This window comes from Carassius carassius, chromosome 7, assembly GCF_963082965.1.
Source record: "Carassius carassius chromosome 7, fCarCar2.1, whole genome shotgun sequence".
Lineage (NCBI taxonomy): Eukaryota > Metazoa > Chordata > Actinopteri > Cypriniformes > Cyprinidae > Carassius > Carassius carassius.
Window position 1 is genome coordinate 34,008,980 of NC_081761.1, and position 17,757 is coordinate 34,026,736.

A 17,757-nucleotide genomic window follows, 5' to 3' on the forward strand; every position below is an offset into this window, starting at 1 on the left:
GAAAAGCTAAATTGAGTAGCTGGTTACTCGTGCACTGTGTTCGGTGCACACGCAGAGAGCCGCGTATGTATGTATGTATGTATGTATGTGTCCTCCACTGTTACTCGTACCCTTGGTGAATATGAGCAAAGGTGGCTGTGAAATATATATCTGCATTGTTTATCCTTTTGATCTTTCATAAAAAAAAAAAAAAATATTCACAAAATTCTAAACTTTCATTGAAGCAAAACAATTGAAAGTGGGGGGGAAATCTCATTGTGAAATAAATGCTTTCTTTAGTTCATGCTGGCCGCAATTATTGCCACCCAATTATTGCAATGTCCATTTCCCAAGATAACAGCTCTGAGTTTTCTCCTATAATGCCTGAAGAGTTTAGAGAACACCTGATAAGAGATCAGAGACCATTCCTTCATGCAGAATCTCTACAGATCCTTCAGATTCACAGCTTAATGTTGGTGCTTCTTCCCTTCAGTTCACCCCACTCATTTTCTATAGGGCTCAGGTCAGCTAGAGTTTGTTTTTGGATGAGTGAGGATAATTTTCCATTAAACCTATCCGAATCTTTGATTTTTTTTCGCTCAACTAATCTCTGCAATTTTCCAGCTGTGATCCTTTGAGAGTCTTGAGCAAACTCTCCTCCTCACTGTGTATTAGGACGATAAAGACACATGTCCTCTTCCAGATGGATTTGTAACATCTTTAGTTGATTGGAACCCTTTAATTATTGCTCCGATGGTGGAAATTGGGATTTTCAATGCTTTAGCTATTTTCTTATAGCTATTTTGTGAAGTTCAAGCTCAACAATCTTGTTCTGCAAATCAGAACTATATTTTTTTTGTTTTACCTCTTGTAATGAATGATTAAGGGAATTTGGCATTAGTGTTCCACATATTTATAATCCTGTTGTACAGGAAGTCATGGCTGGACAATTTTAATGCTCCTAGTCACCCTGGTGTGCTTACAAAAAGTAAATATCAATGGTAATATACTTCAGAGATAAGTTACTGAAAATGTGAAAAAAATGGAGCACTGTAAATACTTTCTGGATGCATTGTATGAAAATTTTTTTTTTTGGTCTGATTCTATTTTTCGAGTGTGCAGACCATTTCATCTACATGGCTGACTAATATTTGGACTTCACATTCATTCTGAAAGTAAACTGTACATCGAAATATTTCTCACTTTAAACCTATAAACCCTATATTGTAGCCCATTAAGACTTTCATTGTATTATGGTGGTGTATGGGCAAAGATACATCAAAATGTATTTTAAAATAAAATGCCAAATACCTTAATTTTAAGTGTATCAAAATAAATTACAAAGTACAGCAGCCACAACATGTATCAAAACAAACTATGGTATTTTTTAATAATTAAAAAAAAAAACTTTTACAAGGGAACATGAAATTTCTTCACAAACCTTCGATCAGCTTCCCTATCTGATCTATCCCTTCACCATTACACCGACTCAGTTGATTAAGTGAACAATGTTTTTATAGCAACAGTACATGCAGTAAATCTGACAAATGCAACCAGTCAAATGCAACTCTGATCTCCAAGATAAAAGTTAGACTTAAAGCAACCAACTGTTTAATGTTTAACAGTTTGCGAATGACTCATACATGTATCCTAATTTAGTTACTTGCTGTTTGGTATTGAAGGGCCTATTTTGCATCAGCAGCACTTATTTATTTGTTCATTCCATCCTGAAATAGTGAACTCAACTGCCATACACTATACAGGGATAAGTGAATGATTGAATAAGTGAGCGATTTCAGACACAGCAACTGACTCAATGAACAAGTCATGCGTAAGAAGACATGGCACCTGTATTCAAGTCCATGCAAACTACAGAGTATAGGCACCAATCAGAGGCCACCTTTTTATGATGTCATCATGTAGACTTCTTTAAAATTATTTTAAAGTATTTTAAAACAACAAAAAGACAAAACACTTAAGTATTTTGATACAATATACAAAACCATTTTCACCAATCCTATCAATCTTTAAGGATATAAAACTGGAGCGACGATGAAGGGGAGAGAGGACCAGGCCTGGGCTTTTCTGTGGGACTCGAGACCGGCAGTGGGTCGCAGGTGTCACTGATTTCCCAATCATTGCCGGCCTCCCTCCTTGTTCCCACGTCCCTCGGCCCCGCCCCAATCGCCACAGTTGGCTATCGATATATAGCCATATTTGGTCCGTACATTGAAAAATATGAAATGGCAAACTGGGGTTTTAAATTTACGTAAACAATGCTCCCTGGCATCTTTCCGCATAATTCAGTGTAGATGAAGAGAAGCAGGAACTTTGGACTTTTTGTTTTTCATTGCTGCTTGAAATTGTTTGCTCATTTTTGTTGCCAACAGTCCCACTATTTCAAGTATGAGTTCTGCATTCATGCTGTCATAATTACTGTGATTTTATTTGTGTTCTTTTGTTTTTTAGTGAATGAGGACTTGGCTGTCAACCTCCAAAATCACACCTTGTTTTGACCAATTCTATTAATTATAAAAGTATACAATAAATGTGCTGTTTTTATTTTTATTGAATTCATTTGAAGACAGATGACCTATGAATTTGTGAGGTCATTGTTTAGGAGAAGTACAGTATGTGAACATGATAAATATAAAAAATAAATAAATAAAAACCATTCTTTTTGTTTTGAGCCTTTATTGTGAGCTTTTCAACAAATCAGCCAAATCAGCTGATCCAGATGCTATATTGTAGAAATGCTGTAGAAGCATTCAGATAAAATCATGCGACCCTAGCACAAGCGATTTAGAAAATGGATGGAAAATGTGGTCTAGTGCTTCCTACTTGACAAATGTTCAGTTGTATTAAACGTTATGAGATTATGTGATGTATATTACATACTCCTTTACTTATCAGATCACAGGATACCAAAGAAATGACCCAACATACTTTGGACTTCCTATTACGGTTTTAATGTCCTAGCAAGATGTTTCTGATAAGCTTCAAGCTTTCAAAGGCAGATAAATGTAACAATCACAATGACTGACACACCCAAGGCTGTTTTCATCACGTCACATGTCTGCGCACAAACTATTCAAACTAGTGCGACAGCTGCATTCTCTGACCCTTATAGAAACACAACAGTATTAAGAAAAGACTGGATTTTCCCTCTTTTTTCCGTGTAATGTGGCTTCTCTGAACTGATATTGTGCACAGCAGATGTGACGCCACGAGCCAACAGGTTTCAATGAAGAAACCAGGAAGTTTACTCAAAGCTGTAATAAATATAGTTATTATAACTATATTTATATAGTTATTATAACTATATTTATATATAGTTAAATATAGTTACTTATAGTATACTTACTGTATGAGGACATAACCCATGTCCCCATTTTTCAAAATGCTTATAAATCATACAGAATGAGTTTTTTTGAGAAAGTACAAATGCATAAAGTTTCCTGTGAGGGTTAGGGTTTGGTGTAGGGTTGCTGTAGGGCCATAGGATATATACTTTGTACATTATAAAAAACATTACGCCTATGGGATGAACCCACTTTTCACAAAAACAAACGTGTGTGTGTGTGTGTGTGTGTGTGTGTGTGTGTGTGTGTGTGTGTGTGTGTGTGTGTGTGTGTGTGTGATATCATATGACCTGTATTGTCAATGACAAACATATTAGACCTCATGAGAACGTTTCCAAATAAATTAACAACATACACTAAAAAAACACATTAAACGCCATTATATAACGTAATTTATTAAATAATATGAAACTGCTCCTCTGTATTTAATTTTTTTTTTTTAATTGTTTGAAATTGATCAAAACATTGACATTTATTTATTATTATTTTAATCCGTTTTTTTTTTTTTTTTTTTTTTTGCTGGTGTAAACTTTAGAATTAAGTCCAATGTGCAGAAAAACTAAAAAGTTCAATCATATTTTTTATTATTTGAAAATTATTATTATTATTATTTGACATTGGTGTTATCAATTCCACCTTATACTAAAGCTATATGTTATCAATACCACCGTGTTGAAAAAAGAAAAGTGTATTTTGTTTACCAGCAATGCATTTTTGAGTTTGTGTGAGAAGGGAGTGGTTCTGATTTAATTACCTCTGATAATTTACTGTAAGTTTACAGGTGTATACACCTTAAAGACAGAAAGAGCCTGAAGCATCTGTATCGGCAAATCTCTTTGAAATTCAGAACAACTTCCTATACTTGTGTGCTTATACTCATACTCATGCTAGAATCACTCATGCATGGCCCCTGGTTTACTGATTAAGAAATATGTAAGTTAATTGTTAAATAGTAATACATTTAAAAAAAACTGAATGTTGCATATATTGCAAATGTATTTAGATATCTGAATGCCGCCGATCAAGCAAATCTAATGACAGTGACATGCAAATCAGAATTCACATTTGCTTTGATCTTCACAAGTTTAAAATTTGTCAGGGCAAATAAAAATATTAAAAGCGCATTAAGAAGATATAACCACATGGCTCAAAGAATAAAAGTGGTTTACTTGTATACTCATTAGGCCACTGTATGCTTCAGGCATGATTGTGCAGAGGATGTTGAGGGATATTTAGTCTGTTTACTGTAGGTGTGTCAGTATAAGAGAGGCACCTTGTGGTGTATTTCTGTTTAACACGAACGCGTCCTTCAGCTTTTTGATGGCAAACCACTAAATATGATGGTCTTCTTGCAAGATTAATTGCTGATTAATCTAGGGCTTTAATCACTGTAATTTTGCACAACATGAGAAGCTTCAGGTTAACTTACTGTATATACCGACGCAGGTTATATTACTGTATATATCATGACCAATTCGTATTTTATGAGGTGGCGAATTAGCTTTATTGTTAGAATTATTGAATAACACTCGATGGTTATCAGAGGGCGACTTTACTCACTTTAGTCGATTGTTCCAAAGTGCAGTTATTAAACATTAACTGTAGAGGTCGTCCTAACAGCATGTTTAGCTTCATTCGCAGGAAAAGGAGAAAAGATGTCTATGAAAATATGACTTAACCTTCATGTGCATTTTGACATTTATATTTAAAATTAAATAAGGCAACATATGTTCAGAACATAATAAGCCTATAAAACCAAACATTCAAATGTTTTTATACACTTGTTAATGTATCAGCTGTAGTAATAATGAACAATATATTTGTAAAACTGTTTAAATAATTTTTAAACAAAGACAAATTATATTTTCTAAAAAAATTTTTTTTGATGAATTCTATAAGTATTTTATAATTATCAGACTTTTTTTCTTTTTTACTGAAACTGCTGACTATATGACATTATTATTTTGCTTACATTCTGTGTGTCCCATTCATTCAGAACTGTGAAATGTCAAGAAATGTAATGTCTGGTACACAAACATTCATAGCATTGCAGTTCTCATGATATGTTTCCTGCTATGCTACAACCCACGATTTATACTGCTAGGCCTACTAACTAAAGATGTCCCTGAAAATTATAAAGTGAAAGAGAAACTTTGTTTGGATATTCACCTATCTACTTCTGTTATGGCATTAATAAACACATCCGGCACTCCAGATTCTCACCAAACACATGATTTACAAGAAGAGCTCAGCACTGCCATTGAACCAAAGGTGTTCACGTGACTTTACCGTCCAGTTATGTGAAACACAATTGTGAGAGATTTCTGGAAATCACTGTACTTTGTATTGCAGTTCGAAACTAACTAGTTTCCCTCACTGTGTTTTACAGTATGTTGTTTTATTATATTTGATCCACAGTGATTAAGGATCTACGTTAGTCACAAGTCAAAGGATCAAACTTATACAGGTGATACTGTATGCTACTATGAAAGTTGACAATAGTTAGTAGTTAAGCCATCTTGTTGTGCCTTTCATAGTTATTTGTGTATTTTTTTGTCATCATTTTATTACATTATGCTGTTAAGTTATAGACGATACACTTACAAAGTGAAAGTGAAACGGTTTTTATTGTCAGTATAGACTACAACCTCTGTGTGTTCTGGCTTCACAACCCTTCCTGATCCATTGCTATATAGAATACAAGGCAATACAAAGTATAATAGTTTAATCTTTTAAATTATTATTATTTTTTGAGTCAGTCAAGTTCAATGACAGCTTAAACAGAACTGTCTGCCCATGCATTATCAACAACTCACACAATTGCTTTCAGTTTCATTTGGTTGCTTTTATTTATGGTTGCATGCACTGGACTTGTTGTCGTTTTGTTTTAGAAGCAATAGAAAAATATATATCCTTTTACACAGCTTTGTTACTAAATGTGTAAACTGTAAATATCTCGTACAGTAACAATGTGATATTTCGCATGGCTGTACATACATTTAACATATTTCACATGTGTCTAGTAAACATTAAAACAATGAAATTACAAATAAACAAACAAAATCTATCTTTTATATACTTTTAGCTAATTTTCCTTCAATATCTGGTCCATTTTTTAATGTTTGTTTTTATATAGAAATGTATTCTTAATCACTGAGAATCTAATCATTTAGGCAGATAAAAAAAATTCAGTACAATGCTTCCATGACTTTGATGATATGTAATGCATCATATGAGCTAAAGGAAATATAAAATAACACATCAAAACAAATAGACACTATAATAAAAGCAAAGTTTTACGTAAATTAACAGCCCTAGAGTGTAATTTATTCCAAATCATATAGTGTTAAATGTAAACAACAAGAAAGTCTCTTAACCTCCATGACATTTCTGGTAGGTGATGAACACGGCTCCGGGCTTCACCTGCAGCTCAGACAGCTTCTTGTGCGGCTGAACCGGTTTACCATTATAGGACAGATTCCCACTTTTTAGTTCTGGTCTGAGCTTCAGGACCCTCTGCTGCAGTTTCCCGATGGTATCGATGCTCCTCACCGTCACACAAATCTTCGTACCATCAGAGCCATTTAAGACATTCACAGGAAAGCGTTTAAGTCCTGGTGAAACTGGCTCTTGAAGTTGGAGAACGGCGTGGGTGGTGTTTTCTAACGGTTCAGGGAAGGGAACAGGGTCTCCTCTAGGATGTTTGGGATCTCCTTTGACACACTGTTTCGGTCCACATGTTTCAGGCTGAAGAAAGATAGGAGCCTGAAAGATAATGAAAATATCCAGAGAATGTGAGCATGGCACCTTAAGACAACAAAACAAAACAAAACACAAGTGATAGCATTTTCATACAACCATACATAACACTATCATGTTAAAAATGTTCTGTTCTTATAAAATATATTTGAAATCATCTTACCGGTGCTGCTTGAATGTCTGTAGCCATGCTGGTTTGAGCTGCCAACCATCCACAATCCATGTGAAATGATGTTCTGTTACTGTGCTGATTGTGAATTTATAGAGTCAGAGACATCTTTGGGAATGTACCGGACTTCCCATGTGTTGTGGTACTAGTAAACATGCCCATCCCAACCCTGCTAGGTTGATTTTCATCAAACGTGCATTTAAAGGAACAGCACACCTCTGCGTAACTACCACAACAGGGTGAGCACAAGAGCCGGATTTGCCACAAATGGTAACCACCGTACTTTAGTTGCACTCCAAAACAAATAGTTTCATAGTGTTTAATTTCATTTTCATTTTAAGCAGTGGTAGCTGTTTTTATATGTCACATGTGGTGATGGTAACATGAATCTACATCAAGTTTTATGTCAGTAAAACAAACCTATATACAGAAAAACTTTTCTTGAGATTATTATTTTACTTGCAAGGTGGTCCATCACCCTGCTTACCATAGGGAATATAAAGGGTCATTGTAATTGCATAGACTACTACTTGCCATCCTTTAGTATAAGACATTGTACTTGTCAAAAATAATTGTACTGCTAATAAACTCATAATGAGAAAATCTAGATCATAACAGGCCTGTTGAAGTTTACTGAGTGTTAAATCCACCATCATACTGGACATTCAAATCTGGAAATAAATCTAAAAATGTAAATGGTGAAAAATGAAGAAATATTTATGCTTCTGCTGTATTTCTTTGGGACACTAACATGTCTGTACTCTTTGTGCAGACTGTCAGATGTTCTTGTTTCCACTGAAGCTCACAATCTTCTTTAGAATATCCAAGATCATGAAGGAGAACAATACCAGGACTTGTGCATGTAGCTCCAGTGCTGCTTTCATTACAGCAGCTCAATTTCATGAAGAATTTCTGAAATTCATTTGAAGTGTTGAATATCATAACTCATATCATAGCTATAATTTTCAATAACAGAGAAATTAGAAAACAGTGCAAAACAGAATTTATTTGCTTCAGGTTCTTGTATTTATTTGCATTGGAACTAGAATATGCTTCCTCTACTGTGTGGTTAGATTCTGCCATTTCCGCTAGCTCAGTGTTATGTTGTTTGCAGATGTTACAGATGGTGTCTTTGCAATGCACCGATTAAGACTGAAACTCTTCCTCATCAATTCTTAAAGAATACAAAACACAAACTTAAAAATACATCTTTATTACATCAAGTTTTATTTCTTGTGAATAAAATAACATTTTAACTGCAATTTTTTTGTTTCACTATCATTTTCATCCCACAAAGCTTGTTACATTAATGATAATTAAATCACATTATTGTAATTAAAGGCACATATGATACAGGATGATTTCCCATTGAGCCTTATGACAAAATAGAAGGACAAAGTCCTTGTTAACCTCCATGGCATTTCTGGTAGGTGATGAACATGGCTCCTGGCTTCACCTGCAGCTGGGACAGTGTCTGGTCCAGCTGAACTGGTTTGCCATTGTAGACCAGATTCAGGCTTGCTCCGAGGTCAGGTCTGAGTTTCAAAACCTCCTGCTGCAGTTTCCTGATGGTATCAGTGCTCCTCACAATCAAAGGAATCTTCATACCATTAGAGCCACTGAAGATATTGACAGGAAAGCTTTCAGGACCTGGTGCAACTGGCTCTTGAACCTGGAGAACGGCGTGGGTGGTGTTTGCCAGCGGCTCATGGAAGCGAACAGGCACGGTGCCTTTGGGGTCTCCATTAACACATTCCCTGGGTCCACATGCTTCACGTCGGAACGGAAGGTATTGAGGCTGAACGAGAACCAGACATTTGTGACAATAAAAAAAAACATAAAAAGACTCCACATGAGTGACGATCAAAAAGTCTTATGTAAAATGTTGGCATATTATGTTTAATGATTGTCTGCTTTAAAATGCATTTAAAAACAATCTTACCAATGTTCCATAAAATGTAGCCATGCTGTCTTAAACTTGATATCCTTCTTGTCTTCTGTGTTTCTTGGTGTTTGTCATGCTCTGTATGCTTTTATGAGTCTAATAAATACGGAAAGTACCTTCTCATTGTTTGGCGACAGACTCCACCTCCTACAATCTCATATAACTTGGTTACATCTTACTGTCTGATTCACCACAGCCCACTGGAGGGAGATTCACCAACTATGAAAAACATTCAATATGGGTGGACACGAGACAGAAATTGTTACCAAAAACAAAACAGAAACCCTGACAAGTCATGTCTTATTTCCCTCATTTGTACCTTTATTATTTATGTCATGTTATTTTAAGAGTACAACTCTAAATCACCACTTCTGAACACTATAATTTTGCCTTCTAGGACTGTAGTTTTTATAGTATTGTTTTGGATTGAAAGGTCAGATCAATCCACCTCACCATGTAAAGTACCCAAGATACTGAAAGTGTAAGCATCCTGGCTAGATAAATATTACCATATATAACCATGAAAAAAAAAAGAGTGGAAAATCCGAAGATAATATTGAAAATGAAATTTCACATGCATGAACCAGGGTCAAATTGACTCATTCATCAATAAATATATTTATTTAAATTGTTTTTTAATGAGACAATCACATAAAAAAACATGATCAGTGACATTTTCCATGAGTTCCAAACATATTTGATTTTTATTTTGCTGTACAAATATTACATCAAACCCAGAAACTTAAAGCAGATTCACAACCCAATCTGTCTACTTAAGGGTCACTGATCCAACAGTATTACAGGTCCCTAGTATTTTCCATAGTGAGGTTCACATGTCAGTCCATTCAATAGGCACTACACACGTATATACAATAGCATGTTAAGATCTGATGAGATCTCTCACAGTACTGTACTGAAACGCTCTACAAGCTGCTGGTTGTGTTCCCTGCTCCCTTCTTGACACTGGGTGGTGTTTTCTGCACCATCGAGAGCGTGTCTCTTTTCTCAATCTTCCTCAGCTGTTTCTTCTTCATTCTCTTGATCTTTGCTGTATTCTTAATCTGAAAGGGCAAAGCAGTAATGAGTTATTAAAAAATACAAACCGAAGAATTTGCCAGATTAAAAAAAAAAAAGATAGTAACAACAACTGATTTTTTTTGTTGGTGGTGAAAAATAGACATTCTGCATTTACCACTTGCACAATCTCTGCTTTTCTTTCATTTTCTGCTCGTCTTCTCAGGTTTTCTGCTCTCCTCCTCTTTTTCTCCTGCAAATTTAAATGCAGAAAAAGCACATATGACCAATGATCAATTGCATCATGATCTCAAAATTACAAGGTTTGATACTTTTATTGAGCAGGGAAGCATTACATTAATCAAAAGGGAAATAAACACAGCCTTGGTTTGCATAAGGGACTTATCTATGCAAGTTGTAAGGATGTTGAAGAAATAAAAACAGTCTTTGTGTATAAACTGGCCTCTTTCTCTCTGGCTTGCTCATCTTTCAGCTGTTGGTGATACTGCTTCACCAGCTGCTTCTCTCTCTTGGCCTCCATCTTCTTTTCCCATGATGTACACAGAGGTTTGTCTCTCAACAGAGCGGAGAACCTACAAAAAGTCAAATAGACAGTTCCAGACTGAAAAACACTGATGTACTAGTAAACAGGCAGAAAAGACACAACAAAACGGGTTAGAAAACTTAGAGAAAAAGGTTTATGTATCAAAGTATTATTATGGATTGATAGACATGCAAGAACATGAATGCAAACATAGACACACAGTCTCCTAAATTAAACAAGCCAAGTGTTATGAAGACAGAGATAAGAAGCATCATAGTGTTAATCACCTTTGCTTATTTCTGTCTTTCCATACTCTTCCAGATTTAGGTTTCCCCAGAGGTACCATCTTACTTTTCTTCTCGCTGGATTCTGAGTGAGTCCTTTTTTTGCCCCTTTTCTTGGGGTCAGTGGGACCAGTGGCTTCAGTCTCTGTATTATTTACCGCATTTTCCTTCTCACTGGTCTGATCTGACCCTATCAGACCTGACTCTTGACTGACATCTGCTGACGTGGACAGATCTGGACACACTGGTTCTGTCTGTGGACTGCACTGGTCGCTTTGAGTATCTGCTGAAGTCTCATCGGGGGGTGATTCTTGCCGAGCCTCGGTGTATTCTGCCGGATCTTCCCGCACAACGGACTTTCTGGTCCGGCGGACGGGAGTTTTGGCCGCGGGCGTCCGTATTCTGCGACCGCTCCGTGTGCGGCTCACAATTGGAGAGTCCTCTTCGTTATCGAGAGCTTCTGTCTTTGCGGCAGCCTCTCCTCCGTTTGTTTTCTTGTTTGTAGGCCCAGACATAATCAGAGTTGTGTCGATCAATACCATACAAAAATATTTCAGCTGTAATGAAATCTACACGTGCGGAAACACACGTGTATTCCTCCTGTGCTTCGACAAGCGAAGAAGAAAAATCCTTATGAAGCGCTCGATATCGCTCCCTAGAGGTTGGGAGACGCGTAGCGGTGATGGAATGCAACCACTGATCTATATACAGGTCCTTCTCAAAAAATTAGCATATTGTGATAAAGTTCATTATTTTCCATAATGTAATGATAAAAATTAAAACTTTCATATATTTTAGATTCATTGCACACCAACTGAAATATTTCAGGTCTTTTATTGTTTTAATACTGATGATTTTGGCATACAGCTCATGAAAACCTCAAAAAAATTAGCATATTTCATCCGACCAATAAAAGAAAAGTGTATTTAATACAAAAAAAGTCAACCTTCAAATAATTATGTTCAGTTATGCACTCAATACTTGGTCGGGAATCCTTTTGCAGAAATGACTGCTTCAATGCGGCGTGGCATGGAGGCAATCAGCATGTGGCACTGCTGAAATGTTATGGAGGCCCAGGATGCTTCGATAGCGGCCTTAAGCTCATCCAGAGTGTTGGGTCTTGCGTCTCTCAACTTTTTCTTCACAATATCGCACAGATTCTCTATGGGGTTCAGGTCAGGAGAGTTGGCAGGCCAATTAGCCTTTCGCCGGCCCCTCCCCCAAAACGGCCATTGTCCAATCACACATCATAGCAACCGTTACTATGTGAGGCAGTTCCGACAAACTTTGACTCCAAGCAAGATGGTGAAGGTGTGCGCCCACGGCGTTTGTAAATCGGACACTAGAATAGAGCTGTAATCGGGCCTTAAAAGTTAGGCCCGACAGGACCCGAGCCCGTCAGATTTCAGCTCGAGCCAGACAAGTACATTTTGATTGACAGCTTTTTAAAAGCCCGAACCCGTTTACAGCCCGACATTATTCAAATGTACGCACGCACACAGCTCTTTTGCCTTTTGTCAAGAATGAGTCATTTATACATGTTTTAACATAATATATACATGACTAACATAATAGGCCACTTGGAAGTTTGAACAAAGAAATAAATAAATCCTCTGTGACATCGTAACATCTCAGAACTCTAAATAGCCCTAGGTATAGACTCATTTAGCCTATAAATAGGCCAACGCACAAATAAAAACAAGTCTTTCTTAAAAAAATTTAATTAAGATAAATTCTAAATTAAGATGGGTATTTGGCAGAGATGGGACCAAGTCACACATGTGCAAGTCTCAAGTAAGTCTCAAGTCTTAACCTTCAAGTCTCAAGTAAGTCCCAAGTATTTTTTTTTTGGGCAAGTCAAGTCAAGTCACAAGTTATGTCAAGTCAAGTCTTGTAGTAAGTCAAGTCAAGTCCAAGTCAAGTCACCTTATTATTGTAATATTACCTGCAGAATCTGATCTTAAAAAAGCTAAAGGACAAGATATAAGTAACTGTCAGTAAATTAAAGTAATTTGGATTTGCATTGTAAATACTCATGTTCAGTAAACATGGAATCAAACAAAATTGTAACTTCACAAAATTATTTATTTTTCACTTCTGCCAACAGTGTTTGAAATGTTTTACATTTTCAACATTGAGTCCATAAAACAAATAACAGCTAAACATCCAACAGACTCCTCTCTGAACACCTCTCTCTCTTTCTAACACGACGTGACGTGACATTCAGCCAAGTATGGTGACCCATACTCAGAATTCATGCTCTGCATTTAACCCATCCAAAGTGCACACACACAGAGCAGTGCACACACACAGAGCAGTGAACACACACACACACACTGTGAACACACACCCGGAGCAGTGGGCAGCCATTTATGCTGCGGCGCCCGGGGAGCAGTTGGGGGTTCGATGCCTTGCTCAAGGGAACCTAAGTCGTGGTATTGAAGGTGGAGAGAGAACTGTACATGCACTCCCCCCACCTACAATTCCTGCCGGCCCGAGACTCGAACTCACAACCTTTCGATTGCAAGTCTGACTCTCTAACCATTAGGCCACAACTTCCCCTCAAACACAGTTTACATACAACATTAAACTTTCTTACATTTCTCCTCTCGCTCTCTCTCTCTCTCTCTCTCTCTCTCTCTCAAGTTCAAGTTGCTTTATTGGCATGACATTTGAGTTACAGTATTGCCAAAGCATTTAGATACAGAATAAAATCTAAAATATGATAACAATAAAATACAATACAATAAAAATAGCAGCAGCAGATAATATTTCTAATATTAATAATAGTAATTATATACAATTAAGAATATCAAATAAAACAGTTAAATACAATAAATTATCCCTTTTGTATGGTGTGTATGGTGTATAAATATTTAGCAGCTATTGTGACTGCCGTCTCATTCTCTCCAAGTATATAGAGTAGTTTCTCTGAGTCATTTAGAGACAAGAATGAACGATTCAAAGCTTCAAACTGTGGGAAGAATGTTTCTCTTGTAGTGCTGTATTTGGGACAGACAAGAAGGAAGTGTTTCTCATCCTATGTTTGATTCAGCTCACAGTGTTTGCACAGTCTCTCTTCTCTCGGTAGCCAGGATCTTTTATGTCTACCAATCTCTATTTCCAAATCATGATCACTGAGTCGATATTTTGAAAGGATTTGTCTTTCTTTTAATTGCTTGAGTGATAAGTAATTTGCCAGTTTTGTGGTTCTGTTTAGGGCCGAATAACACTGGAGTTTGGTTTGGAGCTCACATTCATTTTTTCATTTTTCATCTTAATTATACTTCAGATTTTTGTCAATTAGTTTCTGAATGTTGGGGTTGTGATTGGAGTTAGACTCAGTTTGGGTTTCCTTCATCAGGTGAAGCACGAGTGTGTTTCTCTCTCTCTCTCTCTCTCTCTCTCTCTCTCTCTCTCTCTCTCTCTCTCTCTCACACACACACACACACACACACACACACACACACACACACTCTCTCTCTCTCTCTCTCTCTCTCTCTCTCTCTCTCTCAGAGTATATCCGTAAGTCATTACCTCTATTACAAGGTATTGCACTTGCAAAATATAAGCATCCTTTCCTGTAACAACGTTGAAAGCTCAGACAAGATGAAGGAACAGCTGATCATAGCTGTATATGGATTGCCATTTTGAAATAAATTTAGTAGCAGAGCTACTGCAAGCGATTTTTAGTGCTGCAAATCCATTTATCCTTTGCTCTTCATGGAGAGAGCGCGTCATGGTTGCTTTGCAACGGCAGACGCCTCAGGGGCGCAACTGCCCGAGCGCTTTGGAAACAAGGAGAAAGCGGCGCGCCTAGCGATTTCCACGCGTTTTTAGGCGCGAATTATTGACGACAAAAGCGATGACCCTCGGTGCCCCTCAAGCTGAGATGTTGATGTGATGTGATATCTGATCTAAGTGGGCGTGGTGTGCGTAAGGTAGAGAGGGCATGACTGATGATAGTGTCCTGGTCCAGTCATGACAACGCGATTCTCAGCCTGCGCTCCAGCTGAGTAATCAATTTTATTTTTAAAAATAATGTATATATTTTATATTCAAACTGAAAACATGATGTGATTAACACTCAAGTCATTCAAGTCATCCTGTCTCAAGTCAAGTCAAGTCCCGAGTCTTTAACTTCCAAGTCCGAGTCAAGTCTCAAGTATTTTATTTTTTGTCAAGTCAAGTCACAAGTCATAAAAATAGCGACTAGAGTCGACTCGAGTCCAAGTCACCAAGTCACAAGTCCCCATGTCTGGTATTTGGCAATAACGAAATTAATTAAGATAAAGACTTATTTGCTTCGCCATAGCAGCTGAAATTTAATAAAAGAATAATGCCAACATTAGCCTATATAGGCTAGCCTATATGTCTACATTATGCATTTAAGACTCAATTAGTATTTAGTTATCATTTTTAAAACCTTTACTCACCAAGATAATAATAAAAATAGCTACTCGCAATAGACAATAATAGACCATAACATTTGAAAGAGAACTTTCCCGGCAGTGCAAGAGCATGACTGGTACACAAGGCTGTGCTGGTTGCATTTGAGGTACAGGTCACGGTGTTTCTCAGATTTCGCTTTTCTTCCCTCCACGGCATACTGTAACCCCTTTTGCCTCGATCTGGGGGATATCGCAGAGGTATTACTCCAAAAAAGGCCACTGACACGCACGGGTATACCTTTTCCCTTCCGCAGGTCCCCCAAGGTCTGGAATCGGTCCTTCTCCACAATCTTCCTCAGGGTCCGGTCACCTCTTCTCGTTGTGCAGCGTTTTTTGCCACACTTTTTCCTTCCCACAGACTTCCCACCGAGGTGCCTTGATACAGCACTCTGGGAACAGCCTATTCATTCAGAAATTTCTTTCTGTGTCTTACCCTCTTGCTTGAGGGTGTCAATGATGGCCTTCTGGTCAGCAGTCTTACCCATGATTGCGGTTTTGAGTAATGAACCAGGCTGGGAGTTTTTAAAAGCCTCAGGAATCTTTTGCAGGTGTTTAGAGTTAATTAGTTGATTCAGATGATTAGGTTAATAGCTTGTTTAGAGAACCTTTTCATGATATGCTAATTTTTTTAGATAGGAATTTGGGGTTTTCATGAGCTGCATGCAAAAATCATCAGTATTAAAACAATAAAAGACCTGAAATACTTCAGTTGGTGTGCAATGAATCTAAAATATATGAAAGTTTAATTTTTATCATTACATTATGGAAAATAATGAACTTTATCACAATATGCTATTTTTTGAGAAGGACCTGTATATGAGTCAGTCAAATGGGATTCGTTTTTATGCTATGTGTATGTAAATTCATCTTTACTTCAGATGTTATCTGCAGTGTTTACGGTCTTTTGGGGCAGTATAAGCGATATATTCAAATCATTTAGTTGGGTGTGTCTGCTGCACTGACGACACAGGTAACTGATCCAACACAAAATATAGCCTATTTCTTTATGAACATAATTATTCAGGAATTGTTAAACATGAACGTATTAGTATCGGAAATGTATCTGAATATATTACAATGGATAATACAGTTGTGTTGTTAATATTGCTCTATAAATGAAAAGCTTAACTTACTACTTTATCTGGGAAATAAAGCTTTATGTCTTTAAATCCGTACTGTATATAGTCAGTTATTTCTCTGAATAAATTCAGATTTCAGAAAGAGCACTTTGTCATTTGTTTTATATGTTGAGGTCATGTCTGTCTGATCTTCATCATGTTCATGATGTTCACTACTGTAATGAACGTAGCTTTTTAATAGGGGAAATTCGCGATCTTTAAAAAAAAAAGATCCCCGAAGCAATGTAAAATAGTCCGAATATAAACACTTATTATATATGTACCCTAGTGATTCAGGACAGGCTAAAAACACGGTTTGGAAAATGGATTCATGGTGTACTCGCTTATTATATACATTTTGTAAATCTTGAACACAAAAAAATTTACGGACCTTAGCTCTGATTGGTTGTTTCTTACCGGGAGCGGTCAAATTTCTGCAAATGGCATCACTGGGAGGAGCCAGAGGAGCCTGATTTTTTCACAGATTATCTGTCTCATATTCTACTGTCAGGACATAATGACAGGTTTCACAAATACATTTTTACAAAAGTTACCGCAAAGTTACAGCTTTAGGTGCATTTACCGCCACCTACTAGGATGGAGTGCATTGACGGTAATGAAAACTAACTAGGGGGAAAAAAACAAAGAAAAGGTAAAGAAATAGGTAACTTACCTAAATTATAATTCTTTAAATCCTATTTATTACCTCTGTATCTTTGAGATACTTACTTAATCTGTGAAACATTTCTATATCCACATCTTTATTTAAAATTTTCTGAAGTGAGATCTGATTTGTTTCTATATTAATTGATTCTGTAAGTTGTAATCTTTCATTATCATATCCTTTACATTTTATAAAAATATGTTCAACTGTTTCAGGAAGATCACATTTTACACAAAGTCCAGACAGATGTTTACCTATTATAAATAAAGATTGGCTGTGTGTATTGGCTAAGTGCAGTGTGTCCAATTCTTCAATATCTTCATAGGCGAGATATTATGCAGTCTTCCTTTCTATTCCCACAAATTCTCCTCTTATTTCCAACTGTTCTTTGAATATTGTATAAATGCCGTCCTTTATTCTCACCATCCCATTTAATTTGCCACATATCTTTTAATGCTTTTTTAATTA

At 36.7% G+C, this 17,757-nt stretch overlaps 1 protein-coding gene across 1 annotated transcript; it reads right to left on the minus strand.

Moving 5' to 3' along the window:
* Window positions 1–9,910: 9,910 nt before the first annotated feature.
* ccdc86 (coiled-coil domain containing 86) lies at window positions 9,911–11,662 on the minus strand. Its single transcript, XM_059553334.1, has 4 exons — window positions 11,060–11,662; window positions 10,692–10,821; window positions 10,407–10,481; window positions 9,911–10,275 (listed from the first exon to the last, which is right to left on the minus strand). Exons 1-4 carry the CDS (start codon window positions 11,596–11,598, stop codon window positions 10,138–10,140), a joined length of 882 nt encoding a protein of 293 aa, XP_059409317.1. The 5' UTR covers window positions 11,599–11,662; the 3' UTR covers window positions 9,911–10,137.
* Window positions 11,663–17,757: the final 6,095 nt, after the last annotated feature.

What these genes read in the sequence shown, in the direction of transcription:
- ccdc86 (XM_059553334.1), bottom strand. Translation starts at nt 11,598, where the DNA reads ATGGTATTGATCGACACAACTCTGATTATGTCTGGGCCTACAAACAAG. An exon ending in AGCAAGCCAGAGAGAAAGAG is followed by an intron (nt 10,482 to 10,691) that starts GCCAGTTTATAC and finishes TTAAATTTGCAG; the next exon opens with GAGAAAAAGAGGAGGAGAGC. An exon ending in AAGCAGAGATTGTGCAAGTG is followed by an intron (nt 10,276 to 10,406) that starts GTAAATGCAGAA and finishes TTGCCCTTTCAG; the next exon opens with ATTAAGAATACAGCAAAGAT.